The 27,367-nt window shown below is 33.3% G+C and overlaps 2 protein-coding genes across 2 annotated transcripts; one reads left to right on the top strand and one right to left on the bottom strand.

The window, feature by feature from the left end:
• The first annotated feature begins 370 nt into the window (after positions 1-370).
• On the top strand, positions 371-14,262 carry LOC123715922 (MAU2 chromatid cohesion factor homolog). Its single transcript, XM_045671293.1, has 12 exons — positions 371-625; positions 799-978; positions 1,257-1,379; positions 1,943-2,071; positions 2,359-2,467; positions 3,653-3,820; positions 4,210-4,398; positions 9,183-9,292; positions 9,460-9,561; positions 10,494-10,597; positions 11,086-11,288; positions 12,775-14,262. Exons 1-12 carry the CDS (start codon positions 401-403, stop codon positions 12,954-12,956), a joined length of 1,824 nt encoding a protein of 607 aa, XP_045527249.1. The 5' UTR covers positions 371-400; the 3' UTR covers positions 12,957-14,262.
• Positions 14,263-14,285: 23 nt separating this feature from the next.
• LOC123715921 lies at positions 14,286-27,051 on the bottom strand. The gene is made up of 3 exons (XM_045671292.1): positions 26,821-27,051; positions 17,783-17,964; positions 14,286-15,590 (listed from the first exon to the last, which is right to left on the bottom strand). The coding sequence occupies exons 1-3, from the start codon at positions 26,974-26,976 to the stop codon at positions 15,383-15,385; spliced, it is 546 nt and encodes a 181-aa protein (XP_045527248.1). The 5' UTR covers positions 26,977-27,051; the 3' UTR covers positions 14,286-15,382.
• Positions 27,052-27,367: the final 316 nt, after the last annotated feature.

Below are 27,367 nucleotides of genomic sequence, written 5' to 3'. Positions count from 1 at the left end.
GAATTTCTCTTATTGGCCATCCACATTCCAGACTCAGACACGAGGTGGTACGTACACGACGTATTGTCCACACTCTAGTACTCGCGTCTTCTAGTATCGCATCGCCTCGACTCACCACCTCCTCACTTTTTGTTGGTTTTTGAGTGATTCCTGATATAATTCATGTTATCACATCTTCATATAATTCATATATTTACATAATGCTGGTGGTGGTATAGACTATTGGTTATTAGGGCTGTATGCTAGGCTTTCTTATATTTGTTATTTTCTGCTGGCGTCTTAAATTTATCTGTGGTCTCAAGTAACTAAAACGGCAACTCTAAACTGTATATTGTCAAACCACAAATAATTGGTAACCGAAGTGTTGTCAACACCGTTCCCTCCAAGCAGAAATGTCAAAATGGCGTCAACGCAGGACGCTTGGTATATTTCTTTACTTGGTTTAGCAGAACATTTTCGAACATCTAATCCCCCTGACATAAAAAGTTGTATTCAATGTTTACAAGCTGTTTTTAATTTCAAGCCACCTCAAAGAGTTGAAGCCAGAACCCATTTACAACTTGGGAATATCCTTTTGACACACACTAAAAACATCGACTTGGCGAGAACTCATTTAGAGCAAAGTGTAAGTTATTCCGTATTTCTTTTCTAGGTATCAAGAGGTTTTGTAAGTGTAGTGGTAACGACTGAATATATATAGTTCGAATATAAGTTGAGGTATTTGTAAAAGTATCCTTAATGCAAAATATAAACAATGTTTTCAATTTGGGTCACTAAATATATTTATTTTCATTTCAGTGGTGTTTATCTCAAAGTATCAATGGATTTGACGACGTTAAGTTTGAAGCAGCGAGTGTTCTTGCTGATTTGTTTGAACAACAGGGTCAGCCAACTCATTCAAAGCCTATATTAAGAAAGGCGATTGAATTATCACAACACAGTGTTTACTGGCACTGCAGGCTCATATTCCAACTAGCAGTGAGTATCATGTTATTATATATTACTTGGAAGTTTACTCAACTTGTTTAATTAATCTTAATTTAAATACTTTAATGTTTGATAACAGGTGTTTTAGTATTTTGATAGTTTTGTTCAATGAATTTTATTTGAAATGCACACCATATTCAGTAGCTATTAACTAAGTTTGGTTTACAGGGTTTACCAATTTTATAGTAAATTTCTTATCATAGAGGGTTCTTTGCTTGTACCATTATAATAATCTAGTATAAATATCATGATTTTATATTGAATTCCAGCAAATTCATGCGACAGAAAAAGAATATGAAGTAGCAAGTAGTCTACTAGGAGTAGGTGTGGATTATGCCCAAATATCAAACGCTGCTTATACAAGGGTGCTCTTTCTCTTAAGTAGGGTTATGGTAAGTAAATGTTTTGTTAGTTTTCTAGTTAATAACATATTAATGGATATACTCTTACTTTGTATCATTATTGTCTGTAAAATTCCCAAACTATACTACATAGAAAAATAAGTCATGAAAGAAAATTGGTGGCCTTAAAACCTTTTTAATGATAACAAATCGGTTTCTTAAAAAAATTGTAAAAGGCGAGGTGTATAGCCTTGATGTTAACACATCTAGCCACTATACCAACAGGCCAGTATGTACTGATTCATGTTTTTAATATTTGCTTATAAAATACATTTCTAATAAGATATTATTATGTAACACATTTAACACTAAGCAGCTTTTATTGATATTTAGATTCAATAATCATGAAGATGAGAAATATTTTAATGAGGTTGTATTTATAATCTACACTTGCTGTATAATACATGCTATACAGCAAGTGCTGAAGTAATTGTGTAAATTTACTATTGAATTAATATGACAACTGTGGAATATTATTATTTTTAGTATATTTTTTAAAACATGTATTTTAGTTTTGTAAAATTTTATCTTAATAATATGCAATTTGGTTGCAGTTACTGTTAATAGATAAGAAGATTCAAGAAGTTTTACCATTATTAAATCAAGCCGGACATCTTGTCGAGTCCTGGGTCGGAAGTCCACACCAAAAGGAATACCTTAAAGTATTCTTTCTTGTTTTACAAGTAAGAATTAATGTTTTTTTGTAATGTAATGTGAAGGACAATTTGAATTGCATGTTTTATTCCAAGATTTATTATTTACTTGACAAATTTCAAATTCAGTTACATAATTTTAGTTTATTAAATATACATTTTTATGAAATTTATTTGTTTCATTATTGATTTGTTTGTAGGCCTTTGAAACATAATTGTTAGGAAAAAAAGCATTTTTTTATATTTACTTAATGTGGTATTAATTGAAAAAAAAAAACCATTATGTTTTAAGTATAATTATTGTATTCTTGTTTCAGGTGTGTCACTATTTAATGGCTGGACAAGTCAAGAGTGTCAAACCCTGTTTAAAGCAATTACAGCAAAGCATTCAGACAATTATGGCACCGACATGGCCTGATGATGACAGTGAGTTTCAAGAATTTATGATTTATTCATAATAACAATATTATTATAATACTTATCAAATCACATACATGCTACATATATGATTATTAGTATACTTAAATAGAAATAAAATCGCGATGTACAAAGGCGAGGCAGGGTTTTTTAATATGAATTCCCAACAACCCTGCATCTAAATCATATTCCGAGTCAAGTCCTAAATGTTGTTATATATAGTCCCATATGTCAAAAATATATTGGATTTTATTAAATGGAGTTAAATTCATAATCAGAGTCAGGCTTTATGTCAGTCAAATTTAAACTATTGTATCACTGTGTGGGGAGGTACTTTCTACTAAAACTTGGAAGAGCCCAACAAGCAGTGTTAAAAGTAAGTCATTCCTTATCGTTTCCCCAGCCCCAGCTTTATGCCCTAGCCGATGTGTTAACAATTCGTCAATTATTTATTCTCAACACAGTTTTAAAACAACATTATAAAACTAGTTACCACCCCGAATTAAATATAAACAAGCAGATTAAACAAAAATTTTGCTGTTGCATTACAAGATGGACAACTTCTTTCTCGCAAAGATTCTTTGGTTTCCTAGGCTGTTACCTGTATAATAAATTAAATGAAAAAATTAACATTTACCCACTATCGAAATATGAATGTAAAAAAATGGTTACTAATTGGCTGAAGACGTTGAGTTATGATGAAACAGAAGATTTAATAACTGTTACTCTGTAACACACCCACTCCCCCCACACATACACGCACGCACACACACACACACACACACACACGCGCACACACAGACACAAACACACACCAAATTTATTTTTACGACTCCGTTTCCATTTTTTTTTCCTTTAGCACTTGCTTATTTTCTTCTATTGTATCTTATGACATTGACCTGGTTGTAGGCTGGCTATCTGTCACTCAGGTCTCCTGTTACAGAGACCAGTCTCTCACATACACTTCCAAATGTTATCATCCTAGTTGAATCATAATAACCTTAATCAACTTTCAAACACCATAAGATTTGACGCAGTTATAGCAAGTTATAGCCGTGTGAGGTGTTGACTATGAATAGTTAAGTATGCTTTATAGATTTCAGCCTTAAGATTTATATGGCAGCTGCAATTAATTAGTCCCAGAATACAATTTCTATTAAATTAAAGTATTAACTGAGGTATCCCGTATTACAGCGGTATGCGGCGGCAGTCCCGGAGGCGAGTCCTTCGTGTGGCTGTCTCGGCAGCAGCTGTACGTGCTAGTCTACTTGGTGACGGTGATGCATTCGGCGCAGGCCGGCTACATGGACAAGGCGCACAAATACACCGAAAAGGCCTTGGCTCAGATCGACAAGCTCAATTGTGAGTTTTTGTTATAAATTTCATGTGGAATTGATCAGCTCTCTTGAAGTCGGTTATAAGTGCACTCTCACGCTTTGGTAGCTGCTTTTCTATTGTGGAGTGTTGTCTAGAGTAAAACAAAGAAAAATTCAGTGGCATTACAACCTTTTTTGATGTGGGACTCCTATTTCAGTCACTGTTTCATGTTCATTTTTCAATCTAATAGGCAAGTAGGTGATTGGCCTCTTGTGCTTGTTACAAAATTGGTATTTTATTAAAAAGACGAATTCGTACAATTGTATTTACCTCGATGTAGAAGTCAGTGTCGTGGTCTAATTAAGTAAATAATAATAATAATAAAAAAAAAATGATACAGACCAAAGACAATTTTGTAAACGGATCTATTGCAGGCAATGAAGAGCCAGGGTTGGTCAACGCGGGTCGTGGCGCTGGGCGTCGAGGGGGCGCAGCCCTGGCCTGGCGTCTACGCATGGCTCTGGTGGAGCACGCAGCCCTGTGCCGCCTCGTGGCCGGAGGCAAAGCCCACGCGTTGAACGAGATCGCGCGGGCTGCCCATCTGCTCACGCATCCTCCGGATGGTGAGAATTTTATGATTTCATACATTTAATTAATGACACGACCATGGCTTAGGGCCATGCTTGGCATACAATAAAACGCATCTATGTAATTACAATGTAATTTTTATTAAAATATTTTTTGTTTTCTCTTAAAGAAAGAGATTAATTCTTTAGAAAGGAGTGTTTGAGTTATTTTTATACATATGTCGCAGCTAACTGGCTTAATAAGCAGTTCAATTAACAGCTTAGTCTATTAACAATAACAGTATGAATTTAGCTCTGACTGACTCTAGCAATTTAATTTTTAAAGAAATATTCTTTGTTTTCTCTTAAAGAAAGAGATCAATTCTTTAGAATGGAGTGTTTGAGTTATTTTTATACATATGTCGCAGCTAACTGACTTAATAAGCAGTTCAATTAACAGCTTAGTCTATTAACAATAACAGTATGAATTTAGCTCTGACTGACTCAAGCGATTTAATTTTTAAAGAAATATTCTTTGTTTTCTCTTAAAGAAAGAGATCAATTCTTTAGAATGGAGTGTTTGAGTTATTTTTATACATATGTCGCAGCTAACTGGCTTAATAAGCAGTTCAATTAACAGCTTAGTCTATTAACAATAACAGTATGAATTTAGCTCTGACTGACTCAAGCGATTTAATTTTTAAAGAAATATTCTTTGTTTTCTCTTAAAGAAAGAGATCAATTCTTTAGAATGGAGTGTTTGAGTTATTTTTATACATATGTCGCAGCTAACTGACTTAATAAGCAGTTCAATTAACAGCTTAGTCTATTAACAATAACAGTATGAATTTAGCTCTGACTGACTCAAGCGATTTAATTTTTAAAGAAATATTCTTTGTTTTCTCTTAAAGAAAGAGATCAATTCTTTAGAATGGAGTGTTTGAGTTATTTTTATACATATGTCGCAGCTAACTGGCTTAATAAGCAGTTCAATTAACAGCTTAGTCTATTAACAATAACAGTATGAATTTAGCTCTGACTGACTCAAGCGATTTAATTTTTAAAGAAATATTCTTTGTTTTCTCTTAAAGAAAGAGATCAATTCTTTAGAATGGAGTGTTTGAGTTATTTTTATACATATGTCGCAGCTAACTGGCTTAATAAGCAGTTCAATTAACAGCTTAGTCTATTAACAAAAACAGTATGAATTTAGCTCTGACTGACTCTAGCGATTTAATTTTTAAAGAAATATTCTTTGTTTTCTCTTAAAGAAAGAGATCAATTCTTTAGAATGGAGTGTTTGAGTTATTTTTATACATATGTCGCAGCTAACTGACTTAATAAGCAGTTCAATTAACAGCTTAGTCTATTAACAATAACAGTATGAATTTAGCTCTGACTGACTCAAGCGATTTAATTTTTAAAGAAATATTCTTTGTTTTCTCTTAAAGAAAGAGATCAATTCTTTAGAATGGAGTGTTTGAGTTATTTTTATACATATGTCGCAGCTAACTGGCTTAATAAGCAGTTCAATTAACAGCTTAGTCTATTAACAATAACAGTATGAATTTAGCTCTGACTGACTCAAGCGATTTAATTTTTAAAGAAATATTCTTTGTTTTCTCTTAAAGAAAGAGATCAATTCTTTAGAATGGAGTGTTTGAGTTATTTTTATACATATGTCGCAGCTAACTGGCTTAATAAGCAGTTCAATTAACAGCTTAGTCTATTAACAATAACAGTATGAATTTAGCTCTGACTGACTCAAGCGATTTAATTTTTAAAGAAATATTCTTTGTTTTCTCTTAAAGAAAGAGATCAATTCTTTAGAATGGAGTGTTTGAGTTATTTTTATACATATGTCGCAGCTAACTGGCTTAATAAGCAGTTCAATTAACAGCTTAGTCTATTAACAAAAACAGTATGAATTTAGCTCTGACTGACTCAAGCGATTTAATTTTTAAAGAAATATTCTTTGTTTTCTCTTAAAGAAAGAGATCAATTCTTTAGAATGGAGTGTTTGAGTTATTTTTATACATATGTCGCAGCTAACTGGCTTAATAAGCAGTTCAATTAACAGCTTAGTCTATTAACAATAACAGTATGAATTTAGCTCTGACTGACTCAAGCGATTTAATTTTTAAAGAAATATTCTTTGTTTTCTCTTAAAGAAAGAGATCAATTCTTTAGAATGGAGTGTTTGAGTTATTTTTATACATATGTCGCAGCTAACTGGCTTAATAAGCAGTTCAATTAACAGCTTAGTCTATTAACAATAACAGTATGAATTTAGCTCTGACTGACTCAAGCGATTTAATTTTTAAAGAAATATTCTTTGTTTTCTCTTAAAGAAAGAGATCAATTCTTTAGAATGGAGTGTTTGAGTTATTTTTATACATATGTCGCAGCTAACTGGCTTAATAAGCAGTTCAATTAACAGCTTAGTCTATTAACAAAAACAGTATGAATTTAGCTCTGACTGACTCAAGCGATTTAATTTTTAAAGAAATATTCTTTGTTTTCTCTTAAAGAAAGAGATCAATTCTTTAGAATGGAGTGTTTGAGTTATTTTTATACATATGTCGCAGCTAACTGGCTTAATAAGCAGTTCAATTAACAGCTTAGTCTATTAACAAAAACAGTATGAATTTAGCTCTGACTGACTCAAGCGATTTAATTTTTAAAGAAATATTCTTTGTTTTCTCTTAAAGAAAGAGATCAATTCTTTAGAATGGAGTGTTTGAGTTATTTTTATACATATGTCGCAGCTAACTGGCTTAATAAGCAGTTCAATTAACAGCTTAGTCTATTAACAAAAACAGTATGAATTTAGCTCTGACTGACTCAAGCGATTTAATTTTTAAAGAAATATTCTTTGTTTTCTCTTAAAGAAAGAGATCAATTCTTTAGAATGGAGTGTTTGAGTTATTTTTATACATATGTCGCAGCTAACTGGCTTAATAAGCAGTTCAATTAACAGCTTAGTCTATTAACAAAAACAGTATGAATTTAGCTCTGACTGACTCAAGCGATTTAATTTTTAAAGAAATATTCTTTGTTTTCTCTTAAAGAAAGAGATCAATTCTTTAGAATGGAGTGTTTGAGTTATTTTTATACATATGTCGCAGCTAACTGGCTTAATAAGCAGTTCAATTAACAGCTTAGTCTATTAACAATAACAGTATGAATTTAGCTCTGACTGACTCAAGCGATTTAATTTTTAAAGAAATATTCTTTGTTTTCTCTTAAAGAAAGAGATCAATTCTTTAGAATGGAGTGTTTGAGTTATTTTTATACATATGTCGCAGCTAACTGGCTTAATAAGCAGTTCAATTAACAGCTTAGTCTATTAACAAAAACAGTATGAATTTAGCTCTGACTGACTCAAGCGATTTAATTTTTAAAGAAATATTCTTTGTTTTCTCTTAAAGAAAGAGATCAATTCTTTAGAATGGAGTGTTTGAGTTATTTTTATACATATGTCGCAGCTAACTGGCTTAATAAGCAGTTCAATTAACAGCTTAGTCTATTAACAATAACAGTATGAATTTAGCTCTGACTGACTCAAGCGATTTAATTTTTAAAGAAATATTCTTTGTTTTCTCTTAAAGAAAGAGATCAATTCTTTAGAATGGAGTGTTTGAGTTATTTTTATACATATGTCGCAGCTAACTGGCTTAATAAGCAGTTCAATTAACAGCTTAGTCTATTAACAAAAACAGTATGAATTTAGCTCTGACTGACTCAAGCGATTTAATTTTTAAAGAAATATTCTTTGTTTTCTCTTAAAGAAAGAGATCAATTCTTTAGAATGGAGTGTTTGAGTTATTTTTATACATATGTCGCAGCTAACTGGCTTAATAAGCAGTTCAATTAACAGCTTAGTCTATTAACAAAAACAGTATGAATTTAGCTCTGACTGACTCAAGCGATTTAATTTTTAAAGAAATATTCTTTGTTTTCTCTTAAAGAAAGAGATCAATTCTTTAGAATGGAGTGTTTGAGTTATTTTTATACATATGTCGCAGCTAACTGGCTTAATAAGCAGTTCAATTAACAGCTTAGTCTATTAACAAAAACAGTATGAATTTAGCTCTGACTGACTCAAGCGATTTAATTTTTAAAGAAATATTCTTTGTTTTCTCTTAAAGAAAGAGATCAATTCTTTAGAATGGAGTGTTTGAGTTATTTTTATACATATGTCGCAGCTAACTGGCTTAATAAGCAGTTCAATTAACAGCTTAGTCTATTAACAATAACAGTATGAATTTAGCTCTGACTGACTCAAGCGATTTAATTTTTAAAGAAATATTCTTTGTTTTCTCTTAAAGAAAGAGATCAATTCTTTAGAATGGAGTGTTTGAGTTATTTTTATACATATGTCGCAGCTAACTGGCTTAATAAGCAGTTCAATTAACAGCTTAGTCTATTAACAATAACAGTATGAATTTAGCTCTGACTGACTCAAGCAATTTAATTTTTAAAGAAATATTTTTTATGTCAGATGTGTTATCATTTTGATTTCTGCCACTGTAATTGCGTTGTTTAGTTAATATGCTAGGCTGTTACTCCAACTCCACTTAAACGGCTGGACCGATTTGAATGAATTTTTTGTATACGTTTGTTTCACAAATCACCCCGGCAGATGCAATGTATCAGTGTGCTGAGCGTTAGTAAAATTTATAAATAAATAATTAATGTCTACTCTACCATTGAGTACTTTTTATTCTAGGCGGTAGGCATTAAATTGTATGTATTTTTGTTAATTTACACCACATAACACACAAGTTATATCTATAATTTAAAATTACACAGTTCATTAATATACTTTGATATTGCAGCCCAGTGTGCAGCGGCTCATACTCCCCAACTGCACTGCCTGCTGGGCCTGTACGCCATGTCCATGAATTGCATGGACGCCGCAGAGGCGCAGTTCCACACCGCCATACACGTGAGTGTTATTTAACTTATCTTGGCTGTTTGATACGAACTCACGTATCTTTTTGTTGAGAATAAAACCCTTAAAACTCAAATCTATCTTAAGACACTTTAAAGCACTGTTTGGCACTTAAGTTAATTTAGGTTTTTTTTTTCATTTTTTATTTAATTGAATTTCAGATGTCACAAGAGAGAGATCTGTGGATGTTTGCGAAATTGAATCTGGCTATTGTGTATCTACGAGGACGGAGAGACAATGATTTAGCCCAAATTATGGAACAGGTAAACAATACAATACATATTTGTAAATAATGATTATCTATTGTGTCAACTGTCATTTCATTTAATATGATTAGTTAGTCTGTGGAAAAGATGTTAGGCCTTGTCTTGTCATTTAAATTTTTATTCGAATTTTTTGAAGTTATACTTCTTTTGGCGCGTTAGGGGAATTTTTTTTTACAGACACCCTGAATTTAGCATAGTCTACATTTAAATTAATTTAATTTAAAATAAAAATAAATCCATTTCTTTAATTATTTAGAAATATTTTTTGTGATATTTAAATAAACTTTATTTGACTAGATAATATACAATTTAATAAAACTTTACCATTGTTGGTATCGTTTTTTCTTCAAAAGTAGAATAAGGCTAAAGAGAAAAAATGTAAAAAGATTTTAATATTGTTATGCCAAAGATGTATAACTTTAAAGTAGTTATTTTAAAATAGAGATATAGTAAGTAAAAAATTGACTGCAATTACGATTTTAACCGAATTTAAATAAATTAGATTATCAGCATGACCTATACTGAGTAAGATCTATAACCAACTTGTACTAAGTTTCGCAAGTGTTTAAATATTTGTCTGACGCCACAGAAGTGTCCACCAATCAAAAATGTTTTGGTTGTTATTGAGATATTCACGCAGAGAATAATTTGAAGTCGGTTAAATGACTAAACTCTTCTCTTCTCTCTGGTCTCTCTCCGAGGTTTCTTAAAACACATGATCTCAATCTCTAGAGGGAGTGTCTATCTTCCGTTCAACTGACGTCACTGAGATAAAAGTAATCGCGTATGATAAATATAACGAAATCAAATCTTGAGTCATGAGTTTGCCTCCTTATTACATAAAAAAGTCGTTATTGGCGATTTAATAAAAACCTGTTCAGCATTTTTAGGGATTACCATGTTCAAAAAGTAAAAATTGTTTTTTTCAGGTGCGTCCCGAAGCATTACCTGCGTACGCGCACGGCCTTCGCGCCGCGTCTTACTACGTACTAGGCCTACAGGCGTTCTTTCAAGCGAGATATAATGAAGCCAAGTTTGTATATTTTTTATTAATTCGTTTGATATTTTAAAATATTAATAACTTCAATTTTTAAAAATATTTACCAATTTAAAAAATATCTAAATACCTGAATTATTATTTAACCACTATGATCATTCTTCAGGATTGAAAGATGTAATAATAATAATAACAATCCGTGAAATGTTGGGAATTCTTTCAAAAATTTTGCCAAAAGGCAAGGAAATAAGATACAACTAACGAATATGAATGATTTTATAGCTTAATAAATGTTCATTTTATAAAAGATCTTTTTAAATTAAACGTTATATTTTCATGAACATCCTTTTAATATAACTATTTAAAAATAATTTATAAAGAAAATAAATATTGTGACAAAAGGCTTGATGATAAGTGATACCGCCGCCCATGGACATTGCCAGAAGCCTCGCAAATGCGTTGATACGAGACTGATGAGGGAAGAACAACTTAACGTATGTCACAATAATTTTCTTACTTTTCAGACGGTATTTACGTGAAACGTTGAAAATGGCGAACGCCGAAGACCTTAATCGTCTCACGTCCTGCTCACTCGTACTCTTGGGCCATATCTTCCTCTCTATCAACAATTCCCGCGAAAGCATGAATATGGTGACGCCGGCTATGCAACTGGCGAGTAAGATACCGGACGTGCATGTGCAACTATGGGCTTCGGCTATTCTCAAAGGTATAAAAATAGCTTATATATATATATATATATATATATATAGCGTCAGGCCCCGACATTCTTAAGATAACAGACACAAAGAATTCTCCCAATCACTTGATTTATTCCAATTCCAATTTCAGTCTCTTAATTCAATACGATTTTAATAAACAAATTCAATAGGTAAAGATTTCAAAGGCTATTCAGTAATTACGTAACGTGTGCACCGGGCAATGGTCGATGAACGACTGCCCGAGGTGTGCGCGCGCGCTGCTTTATATTGGTTCTGTAGTGGGGATCGAGTGACACATCGTACGATCGTTCGACTAATCGCCCGTTGCACGTTGTTTTACAAAACATTGATAGTGGCGCCATCAGTTTTACAAAACATTGATAGTGGCGCCGTCAGTTTTACAAAACATTGATAGTGGCGCCGTCAGTTTTACAAAATATTGATAGTGGCGCCATCAGTTTTACAAAATATTGATAGTGGCGCCATCAGTTTTACAAAACATTGATATTGGCGCCGTCAGTTTTACAAAATATTGATAGTGGCGCCATCAGTTTTACAAAATATTGATATTGGCGCCGTCAGTTTTACAAAATATTGATATTGGCGCCGTCAGTTTTACAAAACATTGATAGTGGCGCCATCAGTTTTACAAAATATTGATAGTGGCGCCATCAGTTTTACAAAACATTGATAGTGGCGCCGTCAGTTTTACAAAACATTGATAGTGGCGCCATCAGTTTTACAAAATATTGATAGTGGCGCCATCAGTTTTACAAAACATTGATAGTGGCGCCGTCAGTTTTACAAAACATTGATAGTGGCGCCATCAGTTTTACAAAATATTGATAGTGGCGCCATCAGTTTTACAAAACATTGATAGTGGCGCCATCAGTTTTACAAAATATTGATAGTGGCGCCGTCATATACATAAATCATATAAAAGCCTAGTGGCTGCAACGTGCGACTCACCCCTGAGGGCGTTAGTTCGATGCCCGGCCGCACCTCAATGGACTTTCTATGTGCGTATTAATTATTCGCTCTAACGGTGAAGGAAGTCATTGTGAGAAAACCGGCTTGCCTTAGACCCGACAGGTCGACTGCGAGTGTCAGGCACGGGTGAATGATCACCTAGTTGCCCATTAGATCATTAGATTAGGCCCAGACCTAAAACACGTTTTAGCTCCTAATTTATTTATTTTTATAAAATAGCTGAAAAATCGGCAGTCATACCTAACTTTCAGAGTCGAGACTTCGGTCTTTAATTTAAATCGAATCTTAAGACACAATCACGTTTTGAGCGCTGTCAAATATGTCAGACTTAATGACAGAAAAAATAGTTTGATAGCTCCTGAAACTCGATTTAAGTTTGGCGCTGAATACAACACGTGCACTGTCAAAAAGGCTGTTGTGATTCCTATGTGGTTGTTGACAGAATTGACAATAAAAATGCCCAGAGTTCGCTATACTCTTAAATTTGACATAATTATTTTCCAGACCTCTACCGTCTCGCGGGTGACACGGAGCGCGAGAACGAAGCGTATCAAATGCACTGCAATTTCTCCCAGGCGCTGCTCAAAGACCACTTCCAGGCCACGCAGCTCCCTCAACACGCCCTTGTAAACTGGACTAGCGGCCCACCCCCGGCGTTGCCCGCCCCTAGCGTCAGTCACACGTAGCCAAATTGTTGAGACGACAGCCGTTGGTATGGATACGATTCAACTACCGGATGTGGCTTGAACATGTCAACCGGTAAAGTAGTATGTCTGAAACATCTAATAACATTTCGCGATAAAATAAGATTTTTTTTATATATTTTACGTTTTTGTCAGACTGATATATTCAAACAATTTGTTTAAACGAATCAAAAACAATTTTAACGCTCTCGATGTTTTAATAACAAATGGCGACTGTTTGCGGAAAAAAATGAGATTGTACGAATGTTTTTGTCAGGATGAACGACAGGTTTTGTAACTTGAGAATTTTATAACGTTTCGCTTTAAAGCACGTTATAAAGGTAGGAAAGAATTACTATATTCTGTGCTGTAGAGAAACCGAGCACAGCACGGTTAAATTTTGTTTAATTAGCTGCCTCGTTACCATGTCCGGCTAATCTTTACACTCGTTTGTTAAAATCTATTAAAACTTCTATTAAAAATTTTCATTATCTCTTTATGTACTAAGTTTCTCGATTGAATTAACAATAGTGATATTGTTATCAGTTGACAGTACAAACTTAGTATGTATGCGACAGACTGATTTTGTGATAATTGATTCGTACGGCTGATAACAAAAGCCAGTCAGTGTGAATTGGCCCGTATTCTATGTCAAGTTTAATTATTGAATTAACGGACCTAATACGCTGACATTTAAATTGATTTAAAATTAGCGATTGACCAATTTATTAAATTTGGCAATAAATTGTAGTAGAACTCTTGTAACCTTGCACTTTTAAGCCACGTGTTTCGACTTAGGTTTTCCCATATTTTGCACAATCTACGTCAAAACGAATATCAGTCGCAAGCGACTGAATGTAAATATTATCGATTAAAGAACAAAAGCGTCTCATATTTATTTTAGCGACATTTAGTTGACGATCGTATGAACCGTTTACGGTATTAGGCATTCGCGTACGCGTACGAAGCCGGCCTCGTACGTACGCGTTCGTAAACGGCACTTACGCGTCCGCTGTCGGTACCGTACGCGGGCTTGGTTAATTAATTTTAATGTTTTGATGGACGGATTCGCTTTGTATAGTTACGTCACAATATCGTAGTTATATTTTTTATTAGATTTGAGTAATTCTTCAACAGATCTGTCCATTAAAACGTCTCGGAGACGAGAATTGTAAATTAACATGTATACATTTATGTGATTATTCCGATAGACAGTGTAATGCCTCCTCACGCGTGGGTACATTTGCTGTTGTTAATATGTAAATAAAAGTTGAACTATTGTAAATAATAAAATATATGTTTTTTGCTATAAGTGTCTTTATTTATTGCACATCTATAAAACATTTTCTATCCTATATGGATAGGGAAATAATAAAGAATACATAGGTAAGAAGAGCAAATAAGGTAGCAGATGTTACAATGAAATGGGCGGGACACATGACAAGACAAACAGAAAAGTGGAACAATAAACTGGTGTTCAACAATAAATGCAAAGGAGGAAGACAACTAAGCTGGAATGGCCAAATTAAAGAAACTGTGTATGGTATAGAGACTGGAAAGGCCAAATTAAAGAAACTGTTATTGGTATAGAGACTGGAAAGGCCAAATTAAAGAAACTGTTATTGGTATAGAGACTGGAATGGCCAAATTAAAGAAACTGTGTATGGTATAGAGACTGGAATGGCCAAATTAAAGAAACTGTGTATGGTATAGAGACTGGAATGGCCAAATTAAAGAAACTGTTATTGGTATAGAGACTGGAAAGGCCAAATTAAAGAAACTGTTATTGGTATAGAGACTGGAAAGGCCAAATTAAAGAAACTGTTATTGGTATAGAGACTGGAAAGGCCAAATTAAAGAAACTGTTAATGGTATAGAGACTGGAATGGCCAAATTAAAGAAACTGTTATTGGTATAGAGACTGGAATGGCCAAATTAAAGAAACTGTGTATGGTATAGAGACTGGAATGGCCAAATTAAAGAAACTGTTATTGGTATAGAGACTGGAATGGCCAAATTAAAGAAACTGTGTATGGTATAGAGACTGGAATGGCCAAATTAAAGAAACTGTGTATGGTATAGAGACTGGAATGGCCAAATTAATGAAACTGTTAATGGTATAGAGACTGGAATGGCCAAATTAAAGAAACTGTCAATGGTATAGAGACTGGAAAGGCCAAATTAAAGAAACTGTTAATGGTATAGAGACTGGAATGGCAATATTTGGTGGCCCTTGTCAAATAAAGGACACACAGATACCAAAAAGAAGATTAACATAGAATAGATCGTGTTCGTGTAAAAGTATCTGAAATGGCTATTATTATTATAAAATATAATCCAGCTTTCACCTGTCCAACCATTTGTCTGAAATTTAGCTTGACGCGAGACATCAAACCATTTTTTCTTATCCATGGCAATCTTAACGTGTTTTAATTGAAATGACATGAATATTCGCTGCAAATCGATATTTCGCCGCCGGCAGGTTGCGAGTAATGTATGGGATCTGGTCCTAGATTGTTTTTGCGATAGAACGTATCCCGTAGTATCGCACAACGCCCACGATTCACGTCTCGAGCCACTCGACCCTGCTTTTGTTGCCATCCATAGTCAAAGTTGGTTGCGACACGGAAGTAAAATCTTAAAAAGTTATTTTCAAGTTATATTCCTAATACAGAAGTAAAGTATTATCGATTTAGCAGATGCTTAATGAGATTTAAAAAAAATACGAAAATTCACGTCGTTAGTGCAGTTATGTTCGCATATGCGAGAATGAGCATATTTGATAACATTTATCATAAATCAATTGGCCTACCTCATCCAACGATCAATTGATTAAATTGCGTTTAAATTTACTTTTTGTAAGGAAAACTAATGATACAATTTATAAAAACTAGTATTAACTTGTATATCATTTGCTCAGTCGTATCTGGTTTACATGACATACATATGGTTTGTACTAATAGTATCAGCTTATAAAAAAAACAGCTTAATGAAAATAACTATATTCGAGTGCTATAATAAGGATTATAGGGTGGAATCTCTATAACTCGAATTTCAAGGGAACTGCTGTAATTTCGACTTATTGAGGCGCGATTTCTAAGTGTATTTTTATTTAGCCAATGCATGGCCAAATTGTAACTAAATAGTTATGCATGCAACATAAATTAATAATAATAACTATCCGGAACATACAGTCTCACGATCTCCCCCAGCACAACAAACGTTTTGTTTTTAATTACGCTCATACCAAATTAAATAACAGCTAAATCCCTACGAAGTTTTAATGAATTATACCCTAAAACCCCCATCAAGAACTTAGTAGGGTAGAGGTAAGGATAAAAATTGTATTTTCTTTTATACATATTTCTAAGGAACTTCTTTTGCACCCTTTCAATAGCCCCATAGCCTACCTTTCATAAGGGGTTCATATGACGCAGCTGGTTGCAAGAATTGACGTTACTAATGATAAATATAGCACTCTAGTGGCAGTGTCCGACAGGCCAACTGAATTTCGCAGGACAAACCCCAATCTCCTAAATGCAGCATCTGGTATCGTCATGGAGCAAATGAAAGAACGGGCACAAACAAAACACCCAAGTCGCGGAGTTTTCTATATGCTATAGTCGCAGAGTACTCTTTATAGTCATCACATGTATCATAGTTAAAGTGTAGTTTATTTAATTTACTCCAACGCAGCAGTTTATCCAAATCAAGTTGCATACACAGACCGTCAGTGCTAGTCTTAACTACTCTAAAAACCTTAACGTTGTCGGCAAATAATAGGACGTTGGAATATTTAATAACGCTTGAAAGGTCGTTATCAAAAATAGCAACGGTCCCAGGTTTGAACCCTGGCTAATACCAGAACTTGTTGGATAAGGCTGCGCGATATATTGTCCATATTTAACATATTAGTTACGATTTGATGTTAACTAGAAAAAACTTAAGCAGAACAGGTTCACACCCAATTGCGGTCAACTTTTGGAGAAGTATGTCATTGTCTACACGATCGAACGCTTTGCAAAAATCCAAATTTACTACATCTACCTGACAACGCTTGTCAATTTCTCGCGATATCGGTCAGCCAACGCCAATAGATTACTATTAAGTGATCTATGAAAGGCCTACTGGAAAGGAGATTCCACATATCAATGTGGAATGCATTTAGGCAACATTAACGAGTGTAAGGACATTTCAGACACCTTCGCCAGGGTACACAGAATCGCGATAGCCCTGTTATTCGACTTTGCATCTACAATTAACTTTAGGAGCTGGGGTCACGCGGGATGTCTTCCATAACGTTGGGCAGACCCCTGAATATAAAATAATATTGAAAATATGCGCAATATCATCACATCTTTCGACATAAATTCGTAGAATATTGATGGCAACTCTGGCTTCCTATTTGTTATTAATGGTTCAGAACTTGCTGGAGCAGTATGATCAACGTCAAACAACAGTAAAGAAGCCCTGAACCCGAACATAATTTTGAAATTTATTACAATTACTTTGGGGAATTCCAAGTGAGATGTCATTATATTACCTATGACTTACGGAGTCGCCTCTATGAAATCCTAGTTACAGAGTATAAATATGTATTATCAATACCTCGTAGGGAAATAACATTTTGTTCGAGTTACAAAGTCTTAATAATTGTAGACATACCGCGGTTCAGCGGAAGGGAGTGGCAAGTTTTTCCGACTTAATGAGGTTCGAGTTATAGAGATTCCTCTGTACATATTAAGTTTGTGTTATTATTGTATTTGACATTAGTACACGACCTCCCAACGAAATTTTAATTTGCCAAGAACTTTCAAGGTAATACTTACTTATCTTCGGGTGCCTTTTTGTACCTAGCCTTAAGATATCTTTCAGCAGCACCCTTTTCTGTGCTACCATACAATAAATTCAGCACTTCGGGTTCAATAGGTTTCATCAGATTGAGATCTTCACTTTGCTCCACAATACGAGGACTCACGGGTTTTGCTTGCGCAGCCGGTTCGTTATAAATCTATTCGTAAACAAGTAAATAATGTCGGTACTAGATAAGAAGGAATAACTTTTAATTTTGCTTGTTAAGGATAAATTACAAAATAAATTGCGTCACGAGTTATGTAACCTAATATTAGATAAGTTACATAGTATTGTTACGAAGACGGGTCGACTGCAATGTTTCTACATTTTTCCACTAGTTAGAGAACTTTTTAGCAGGCTGTAATATGAATTTTGACCGTTTCAGGAGAGGGTCAATGACATATTAGAAAATTGTAATTTCCATAATGTTACCCTAGTTTTTAGGAAGCTGAAACCTTTATTCAGTCGGTTTCAGAACATGTGTGGTAGAGTGGTGCAGTTTTCAGGAGACCCGTTTTCAGGCCTAGTATACCCCTTTGATGAAGGAATTTTCTAGAATTGTACAATCGCTACTCAGTAGCAAGCCCGCCTAGAGAGTTCTCGAATATTGTTTAGAATTATTCCCAGGGATATATAAGCGAGCCGAAACGCGACTAGTCGCCTTTAGTTTGGAATGCGATAACAAGAGCGAAACACCGAAGCGATAAAGTGCGAATAAAGTAAATACAAGTGATAAAGTGTGCATAAGTGAAGTAATTAGTGATTGTTTTGTGTGTGTAATTAGTGCATCTCTGCGATTAATTTGTGTTCATAAATTCCTCGTTGATTACCAAGAAATAAACCCTTGAAGAAATCTACGGCATTTTCTATCCGATCCCCTAGCTCGTAACAGTATATATATTTTAGTTAATAATTATGTTAATAAGCATCGCACACTTGGGGCCAAACTCAAAGAGTTTCATTTAACATATACATATGTATTTGAACATCCCTACAACAACTCCCACCGAACTAACGCAAAAGAAAAAATAATCAATTAAAAAACCTTAGTCGAATTTCTTTAATGCATGGAGTTAGTTAGTTAGTTAGTTAGTTATCTTAAACAGATCGCAAAGATTTCTGAGCAGACAGCTATCCTACTGAATAGATTCTTAGAATAAATGAAATTAATTTATAATAAACCTATTTATCTCGGATTTTGTATATTAGATATATCTAAAACACTGATGTATGATTTCCACTATAATTACATGAAAGAGAAATTTACTTCAAATCTGAAACTACTGTATACAGATACTGACAGTCTCATTTATCAAATATTTACGAGTAACTTTTATAATGATATAAAGCCAGACATTTGTACACATTTCGATACATCAGATTATGATCCAAACAATGTTTTTAATTTTCCTCAAGTAAATAAGAAAAAATTAGGTTATTTTAAAGATTGTGGTAAAATCTTTACAGAATTTATGGGTTTGCGATCAAATATGTATGCATTACAGGTAGATGATAAAATTATTACTAAGGCGAAGGGTGTTAACAAATGTGTCACTAAAAAATTAACGTTGGATAATTATAAGTCGTGTTAGTTTAATAAAAACGTACAGCATTGTAAAATGTATCGGTTTAGATCATTAAAACATAAAATTTTTACACAGGAAATAAATAAGGTGTGTTTATCTTTTAATGACACTAAGCGGTACATTTTACGAAACAAAATCGATACGTTACCTATAGGTCATTACCAAATCAATAGTATGTAATTAAGTTAATCATTATTGTAAACATAACAAATTGTAAATTTTTATGTAAAATAAATTTGTTTTGTACATGTATAATGTATAAACGTGTACATTAATATTGTGATATAACACTTACATTTTTTGTATATTTCATATAAATAAATTGTTTTTAAAATATCAACTTAGTTTTATTCCTTTCCCTGAAGAAGACAGAAGTCAAAAAATAATGATTCATTTTATTCATCCCTTTGCTGCCATCGTAGCAGGACCTAGTGTGTGTGGAAAATCTAACTTTGTTGTAAATTTCATTAAGCATATAAGTAGTATATGTAATGGGATTTTTTTAGAAATAACATGGTGTTATGATGAAATGCAGCCGCTATATAATATTTATTATATTTATTATTTTTAAAAATCCCCGTGACAAAATACAAATACGATTTCTAGCTAGACAAGTTTCACCGGAAGATACCAAGTTTATTGAAGATTCATATACCGATGCTACTAAAGAAGCTCATGGTTATTTAATGATTGATTTGAAACAAAACACTGATGATGCTCGCCGCATAAAATCTAAAATATTTGAATCTAGTAATTTTTGTACAATATATGTTCCTATGAAAAGGTATAAGTATCTTTGTAAACAGCCACTCTAAGTCAGTAATGAACCATGTATCAACGAATAACAACGCATATCATGGAATAAAATTGGAACAGTTTTCATTAGTGGACAAGAGATACCAGGGAGTAATATTATAGATTTAGCGAATGACATCTTACGACCCTCGAAGAGATCCGATTCAATCGGTTGGGAAATATTCGCCAAGTTTTTAAATGATATAAGGAATTGTTATCAGCTTTACATAAATTAAAACCCAAACATCGTAGGATATTATTAAAGTCTTGTAATAATCAAGAAATTAACTGTCTATGTGAATGTATTCACAATGTTTTACAAGGAAAAGTACCTTTAAAAGAGAATACAAAAACAAAATTAAAAAAAGTTAAAAATCTCTTACGTAATCTGATCAGTAAGGGAAAAAGTTTTGAATACAGAAAAAATATATTAATACAAAAAGGAGGGTCCTTTCTTCCAATAATTTTGGGTACAATTCTAAGCACCCTTGTAAGTTGTTTTAATAAATCACAATGAACACAAAAAAATGCTTCTTGTTGAGCAAGACTTTATTGATAAACTCAAACATCAGAATGAAAATAAAGCAACACCGCAAAGTAGATTGGATTTAGAAATGGGAAAAATTATATCAAGTAAATTGGATGATCGCGAAAAATGGGCGCTTTATCTACAAATTTTACAAAGATACTTACATTACTCCATGGAAGAACGTCAACCTCAAGAAATAACAATAACTGAAAAGGTAATAAATGATAATACTAACGAAAACTGTAACATCAATAATATAACTACTAGTGAAAATGAAAAAATGCTAAATGTTAAACAACCCCCAACGGGTGAAGACATCGCATATGGGTTACAACCAAAAGAAATATTAAAATTAATTCCTAAAACTTATATGAGGAGGGGTGAATTATTGATGGATACAATAGTAAATAAAACAGATCAATTGCAATGGAATAAAATTGGAACAGTTTTCATTAGTGGACAAGAGATACCAGGGAGTAATATTATAGATTTAGCGAATGACATCTTACGACCCTCGAAGAGATCCGATTCAATCGGTTGGGAAATATTCGCCAAGTTTTTAAATGATATAAATACACCGCTAACATACATTGGTAATCTGAAAAGAATCAAATATATATCTGACCTTAATAGTAAAGATAAAACATTGATTCAAGAATCACCAACTGAGGTTTCTTCAACTCCAACACAATCTAAACACATCAACAAATTGAGAAACAAAAGTGATTGGGAGAAATGGACCCCGTATTAGACTTACATCGCATCTATTATGATATATCACATCCAGCCGGTTACAGCAGTGTCAATAAGTTAACAAAGGCAATGAATGGAAAAATTTCAAAAAGTGATGTTTCGAAATGGTTGCAGTCTCAAGAAACATATACATTACATAAACCGGTTATAAAAAAAATCCCGCGTAATAAATATATTTTATCAAATATTAATGAATTGTGGCAAGCTGATTTAAGTGATTTAAGAACTTACATACAATATAATGATGGATATAAATATATTTTGTGTGTTATTGACGCCTTTAGTAAGTATGCTTATGTTAGAGCCATGAAAAAGAAGGATTCATGCACAATAAAAACGTGTTTTACTAGCATCTTTGATGAAGCTAAAACTGTTCCTAGACATATTCAATCAGATAAGGGTACGGAATTTGTATCTAAGGATGTCCAAACTTATTTAAAACGTAAAAATATACATTATTACACTACAAATAATCCAGATATAAAGGCAAGTATAGTAGAACGATTTCAGAGAACATTGAAAATGAAAATGTGGCGTTATTTTACACATAAGAATACTTATCGCTATACAGATATTTTACAAGATTTGGTTAGTTCTTATAATCACAGTGTGCACTCTAGTATCAAGATGAGACCATGTGATGTTAAAATGGAAAACATTATGGAAGTTTGGCGGAATTTATATTATGATGAAAAGACTTATATTTCAAGTTTAAACAAAGTACCTAAGTTTAACGTTGGTGACTATGTAAGAATTACAAAATACAAACATGTTTTTCAAAAAGGTTATGAAAGTAATTGGAGTAATGAAATTTTTATCATTACTTCGATTATAGATCGTTCCCCGTGGGTTGTATACACTTTAAACGATTTAGAAAATGAATCAATAACACGAACTTTTTATGACAAAGAACTACAAAAAATAACTTTTTCCCCCACTTCCGAATATAAAATTGATAAAATCATCAGATCACGTAAAAGCGGTATTAGAAAGGAAGTATTAGTTAAATGGAAAGGATATCCTAACAAATTTAATTCTTGGGTCTTACTGTCGAATATTAAAAATCTACAATGAAGGAAAGTTTAAATTTAACTTTACTCAGCAATAGTTCCACACAATATTTCTCGGGAAATATTTTTCTACAAAACTACCTAAAGCCATTACATTAGAAGGAGAATGGATGGTAGGTATAGTTGAGTTTCAATATCCCTCTACTATGTTCTCGGTGCAAGATCATGAAAATATCATATACATAAGTAAAAAAACTACCATCAATAACGAAGAGACCACACTAATGTATAAGAACCATATACCAGCCACCAACTATGATAATATACAAAATATTCTTATTGCTTTAAATTCGAAAGAGAAAGTTAGTTTTCGCCAGGACACCGTGTCAAAGTTTGTCTCTGTTGCAGTAAAGGATCCATCAACAATTTCACTATCTCTATCACCTAATTTGAGCTTTCAACTTGGATTTGAGCCAGATACCAATTTAGTAAATCATAATATCGGTAAACGCCCTGCTAATCTACATTTGGGGTTACAATCACAATTATTTGTGTATTGCGATATTATAGAACCACAAATTGTTGGTGATGTCATGACACCCCTATTGAGAATTATACCCTTAGATCCTGCTAAATACATATATGGTTCAAATAAAATGCATATATTTTCACCACCACATTATTTACCGGTAATGAGAAGAGAATTTGATGTTATTGAGATAGATATAAGAACAACCACGGGAAATGCGGTACCATTTCAATACGGTACATCGTGTGTGAAACTTCATTTAAAAAAAATATAATCTACATTTCCATTTACAGCGGTATTGGGCTTTTGTCAGATGTTGTAGCTAGTCGTCCTATTAAAGAATCCATTAAAAATCGATTGAAAGAGGCTAGTTCTAACCTTAAACGCAAAGTTGATACCAAAATTGATAAACTTATGACTGGATCGGGTGTTAATAAGAGACGAAAATATTGTAATGAGCTCATTCGAATTTAACCCCTCAAAGTGAAAGGCGCTTCAAAGAAAACAAGGAACAATATTAATATTAATATTTCCAAAGATATATTTTCAAACTAATCATAATGTCATTTATTCATAATCATTCATGTGAGTGCGTTAAATCTGAATTGGATCTGTTTGCTCTTCCTTCCACACAAGTATCGAATATGGACACTGGATACAATACAAACCAATTTCTTCATTAAGTGATGATGGACCCATCGAATTCCAAGTACCTGGTACAGGCGATGATTACATAGACCTTTCGCATACACTACTCCATCTCAAGGCTCAAATAAAAAATCAAGACGGTTCTGCAGTTAATGCAGCTAATGTAGTGGCACCAGTCAATAATTGGTTACATTCTTTATTTAACCAATTGGATGTTTACCTAAACCAAAAACTTGTGTCAGCCCCAAATAATACTTATGCATATCGTGCTTTCATAGAAACTCTATTAAATTATTCATCATCCGCCAAACAATCACATTTGACATGTGGTTTGTGGTACGAGGATACAGCTGGTAAAATGAATGAAACTAATGAGGCAAACAAGGGCTTTTACAAAAGACAACAACTTTCAAAGGATGGTAAGGATGTTGAAATGATTGGGCATTTACATGGGGATATATTCAATCAAGATAAATTCCTCATTAACGGGGTCGAATTATCTATAAAATTAGTTAGATCGAGAGAAACATTTAACCTCATGTCACAGAATGCAGATAATAAGTACAAAGTCTGTATAACAGATGCAACTTTAATAATACGCAGAGCAAAAATTAATCCATCAATACTAATAGTTCATCAAAAGGTTCTTGCCACTACTACGGCTAAATATCCTATAACAAGAGGTGAAGTGAAAGTCCTGACCATACCATCTGGTGTGCAGGGTATATTTAGGATATATTTTTAGGACAGGTTCCTAAGAGATGTATTATAGGTTTTGTGAATAATACAGCATTCAACGGTAGTTATGGTAAAAATCCTTTCAACTTTGAAAATTTTGGTATTTGCTCATTTAGTATATATATAGATGGTCAACAGATACCTTCAAAAGCGTTACAACCATCATTTCCAAACGATGTATTTACTAGCGCATACCACACCCTGTACTCAGGCACCGGTATACATTTTCTTAACGAAGGTAATGGAATATCGAGGGAGCAATATTCAAATGGGTACTGTTTACTAGCTTTTGATTTAACACCTGACTTGTCGGCTAACTCTAATGTGCATTGGAATCTTGTACGCCATGGTAGTGTAAGAATGGAAGTAAGATTCGAGAGCGCATTGACTGAAACAATTAACTGTGTAGTTTACGCAGAGTTTTCAAATATTATAGAAATAGATAAGAACAGAAATGTATGTGTGGATTATAGTAGTTAAGCATTCACTTATGTAATTATTATGATATTAAGAATAATAAAATATAATGTAATCGGATATGACATGGTTTTTATTTACCTTCATTATTTCTTTTTACAAAGAGACTCATTACTTATGTTGAGATCATATTATGTGTGTTTAAATACATTGGTACAAATATGAATTGATAGTAATAAATGTAGTCAGTAAAAGAGTGAAAGAGTAGGGGAGTAAACGCGTATTAAAGTATGAACACGCTAGAAGTGCAAATGAGTCTTCGTAGAATACATCCCAGCCTCCAGAGCAACGTATATCCTTCAAATCGATTGCCGATGTATGCTCAGGTGCCAGCACTTATCATATGCAATCTTGACCCTGATTCACAGCCGGGGTCTCATTGGGTGGCTATTCATATAAACGTTGAAAGAGTTGGGGAATACTTTGATTCGTTTGGACGTAAACCTATTGATGCAATAGAAGGATTTTTAAGGAGGAATTGTTGCATGTGGAGATACAATAGCCTTACGGTTCAGGATTACCTATCGGCGGTGTGCGGAGAGTACTGTTTGGTATACATATATTACAAGTTCAGGGGGATGAGATTAGAAGACTTCCTTAGAAATTTTACGTGTGACTCAGAGAACAATGATACGGTGCTAGTAAATTTGTATAGAAATATAATGGACATATAAATAATAGAATAATACCTGGAATAAAAATGTTTTATTTAAATATGTAACCCTTACATCCAATTTTATTATAGATAATGGTGTTAATGTAGGTTAGGTATATTTATTGTTGTTTGCTTAGACCCGTAGGTTAGGTTAGGTTAGGCATAGTTTATTCTATTTTTCTTTTAGAGCCATAGATCGGGTTAGTGAATGTAGGAAAGTAGATAACGATGCATTCGTAGCTGATAAGGTGGTGATTAGTAAGTAATTAGCAAGGGTTTTGGGAAAGCTATCTCTGGAACGGTTAGAGCTATCACTTCAGGAGTGAGTGCATTCTACTCCACACGGCCTGTTTAGTGGGGGTAGAGTACAAACTTTTTTTTTTTTTAGGTTTGGCCAACCATTGGATTTTTAAGTTTTTGGGAACTTTGACGTGAGGCAGTCGCCGGGAATCCCTACTACTATTATTACGGTCTACTAGCTGCCCACGCGAACTTCGTTTCTCCTTAATGTGGTTTTAGTTAGCCTTAATACCGTGACACGAAAGAATAATTTCACTGTATTATCGTCACTATAATTTGAATTTGATTTACACTTCGGTCTAAGTGACACGTGGTTGGCTATACTAAGACTTTCACGGTATTTCGTTGACTACAAAATAAATTAAATTTATACTTTAGCCTCAATAACACGTGGTAATCATGATATTGAATTGTACCTTATATGACACGTTTGTCGGTTTACCATAGCAGTGCCATTGATTACTTACTCAATTCAGTCGAAAAGTATCGACATCTGTTAGTCTTTAGGAGTTAACAGATAATTGTGACTGTCAATTCATTATAGACAAATAATTTGCAATAATCTATAAATAAGACTAAAATTAAAGATCTAAGTTATCCAATCTGTTAAGTTCGACCAGACTGCTCACGGTGTGCCAATTTTATTTAAAATCGGTTAAGTAGTTTAGGAGTCCATCGCGGGCAAACATCGTGACAGGAGATTTATACATATTAGAAGAAAGATAGAAGATGATAGTCAACTTGAAGAATTGCTCTTTGTGCACAAATTGAAATTGTATTTTTATACTGAGATACCCAGTGACATATATACACATACTCAACCATTGTAGGTGTCCATCTAATAAATCAAATCAAATAAAACAACACTATTATTGGCATGATTTTACATTGAACTTTTCAAGCACGTTAAGTAGATAGTAAGGTATGCGTCTATGTCTCTGGCAATTATGTTATCAGAATTTTTATTCTATAAATATCCCATTTAATACTTACATCGATTAATTCCTGCGTCATAGCTATAAGAGTGTCGATATCTCTAACCCGTTTCTCTTTCGCAGCCAGCAGAGCCGGCATCAAATGTTCGGTGTACCATACTCTTTGTCGCCTATTTGATTTTCTCCATGCGTCCGCGTAATATGCGTGTGTCATTTTATATTACAATATTTTCTAGTTATTAAACATATATCACTAATAATTTTAAAATGTTACTAATAATTTAAGTAATTGTCAAAACAGATAGAGACAAGAAAGTTTGTAAATGCATTTCGACCACAGCTATATAAGTATATACTATAGCTTATTATAATCTGTCGATAATTTTTTTTAGATAGCTCTTTGGTTTTTCTTAATATAGCTTGTTTAGATTATCTATTATATAGAAAATATAATATAGGGCTCCCGCCGCCAGTTGTGTGATTTGCTCAAAAACAAAAAGTGTTATAGTGCATTATATAAATACATCAAAAATACCGTGGGGAAGATTTAAGGAAACAAGTGAAACGATAGAATAACATGTGAATTAGTGACCGTAAATAAGACT

The sequence above is a fragment of the Pieris brassicae genome, chromosome 11, assembly GCF_905147105.1.
Source record: "Pieris brassicae chromosome 11, ilPieBrab1.1, whole genome shotgun sequence".
Classification (NCBI taxonomy): domain Eukaryota; kingdom Metazoa; phylum Arthropoda; class Insecta; order Lepidoptera; family Pieridae; genus Pieris; species Pieris brassicae.
This window is presented reverse-complemented; position numbering and strand designations above follow the sequence as displayed.